This window comes from Aplysia californica, unplaced genomic scaffold (genome assembly GCF_000002075.1).
Source record: "Aplysia californica isolate F4 #8 unplaced genomic scaffold, AplCal3.0 scaffold00571, whole genome shotgun sequence".
In the NCBI taxonomy this organism is placed as follows: domain Eukaryota; kingdom Metazoa; phylum Mollusca; class Gastropoda; order Aplysiida; family Aplysiidae; genus Aplysia; species Aplysia californica.
The window spans coordinates 23,884-25,607 of NW_004797841.1; the positions used below are offsets into that span (position 1 = coordinate 23,884).

Consider the following 1,724-nt stretch of genomic DNA (forward strand, 5'->3'; position numbering starts at 1 on the left):
CCCTGTCCTTCAACATTTCAGCTTGCCTATTTTAACTATAATGGGGCGTTCTCCCAAAACTAAGCTTAAACATTTTTACTCATCTTGTTGTAGCCTATTTGCACTGATTTAGTAATTTAACCGGTGTGTGTTTGTGTGTGTGTGTGTGTGTAGGCCTGTGTGTGTCTGTGTGTGTGAGAGTCTGTGTGTGTGTATGTGTGTGTGTGTGTAAGTGTGTGTATGTGTGTGTGTTAAGCCCAGCCCAGTTTCACGCAGGCCACCATCATCATCATCATCTATCTTCTTCACTCTTCACTCATTGAGCGAGCGAGTTTTCCAAATCCCACTTTATCTTAGCCTAAATTATCATCCTATCAGATTCTTTTCTTTATACATTGCATCCCATAATATGTAATTCGGGGAAACCCCCGCCGAGCGGTCCAATGGTTGCTCGCCAAGTCCGATAATAAGAAAATACGCGTCTCCGGAAGTTGATTGTTGTTGTGCTTGTAATGCCAGAAAGAAAACAAGCATAAACATGAATTTAAAATTAATTCACCTCAATCTTAGTCGTAATTACCTTATCATAAGCTTATTTTAGAATCAAAATACGAAACATATACAATCAAGCTACGTAATAGCTTTTCTAAATCTATATAAGTATATTGGGAGCCAAGAATCCCACTTTAACAACTAAAGGCGTCGTTGAATTATCCATGGGGCAAAAACCTGGCTTCCCGGTATATCGGAAAAAACGACACGTTCGCCTCAACTTTCGGTACACAGTAGAGAAAAGGGAACCACAACTGACACAATTTCCATCCTGATTATATGACAGGGACAGATGTGGAGGCGGCTGTTTCAGCTCATGCCGAGGTTGCTGAACGAAAAGAGGCCGAAAAAACTTCAGAAACTGCTGGTCAAGGGATCATTATGGGAGAGCCAAGCACAAAAAAGCTGGTAGTCTGTGCTGCTGGAATATTCATCTGCTATTTTTACTACGGCGTTCTGCAAGAGAAAATGTAAGTTCTGCATGAATAAACTTTTTTCAATCAAACGATGACAGAGAACATAGGCTACGAAGCACATGTGCCTCTCGATGGCTTCTCCTTGTAAACTAGCGTAGATCTAGATATATTTAGATTTAGTATGATATAATATAGATATCTATCTAGAATCTAGATCTAGATCTAGAAGGGATTATAGAGGCAGGTTATTTGCCTTCTAAGCTAAGACTAGAATTAGATCTAGAGTTAGCAGGTAAGCAAGCGACCTTGTAACTGGCATAATCTAGCCTATAAATATCTAGACTAGACTAGGCTAGGATGATGGCTAGACTGACAAACAGCAAGAAATAGGCCTACCCTACTAGTACTGTTTGCAATTAGACGAACGGAGTGTCTATGTACACGGTAACCGGGCACGTAGCCTCAGGGTCTAGATCTACCTACGTACACAGTAAATGGGCACGTAGCCTCAGGGTCTACGTACACGGTAACTGGGCACGTACGGTAGCCTCAGTGTCTACATAGATCTACATGGTAACCGGCAACCGGGCGCCTCTCATTCTACGAACACGGTAAGCGGGCATTTAGTTTCGTGGGGGAGGGGCTTCAGCTAGGTACACGGTAACTGCTTTGCTCCCTTCTTGACGTTGACATTAATTTTTTCCTTTTTCACCGTGTAGTCTCAATGTTGCATACATGGTAACCGTGCCCGTAGCCTCAACATCTACGTACACGGTA

General features: G+C 42.3%; 1 protein-coding gene across 1 annotated transcript in view; it reads left to right on the top strand.

Moving 5' to 3' along the window:
• Window positions 1-817: 817 nt before the first annotated feature.
• Window positions 818-1,724, top strand: part of LOC101849489 (solute carrier family 35 member B1) — a gene marked incomplete at both ends in the record, with an annotated part of 13,674 nt that continues 12,767 nt past the window's right edge. The window contains 1 exon segment of the mRNA XM_013087304.2: window positions 818-1,001. Coding sequence (XP_012942758.1) covers window positions 818-1,001 — 184 coding nt within the window.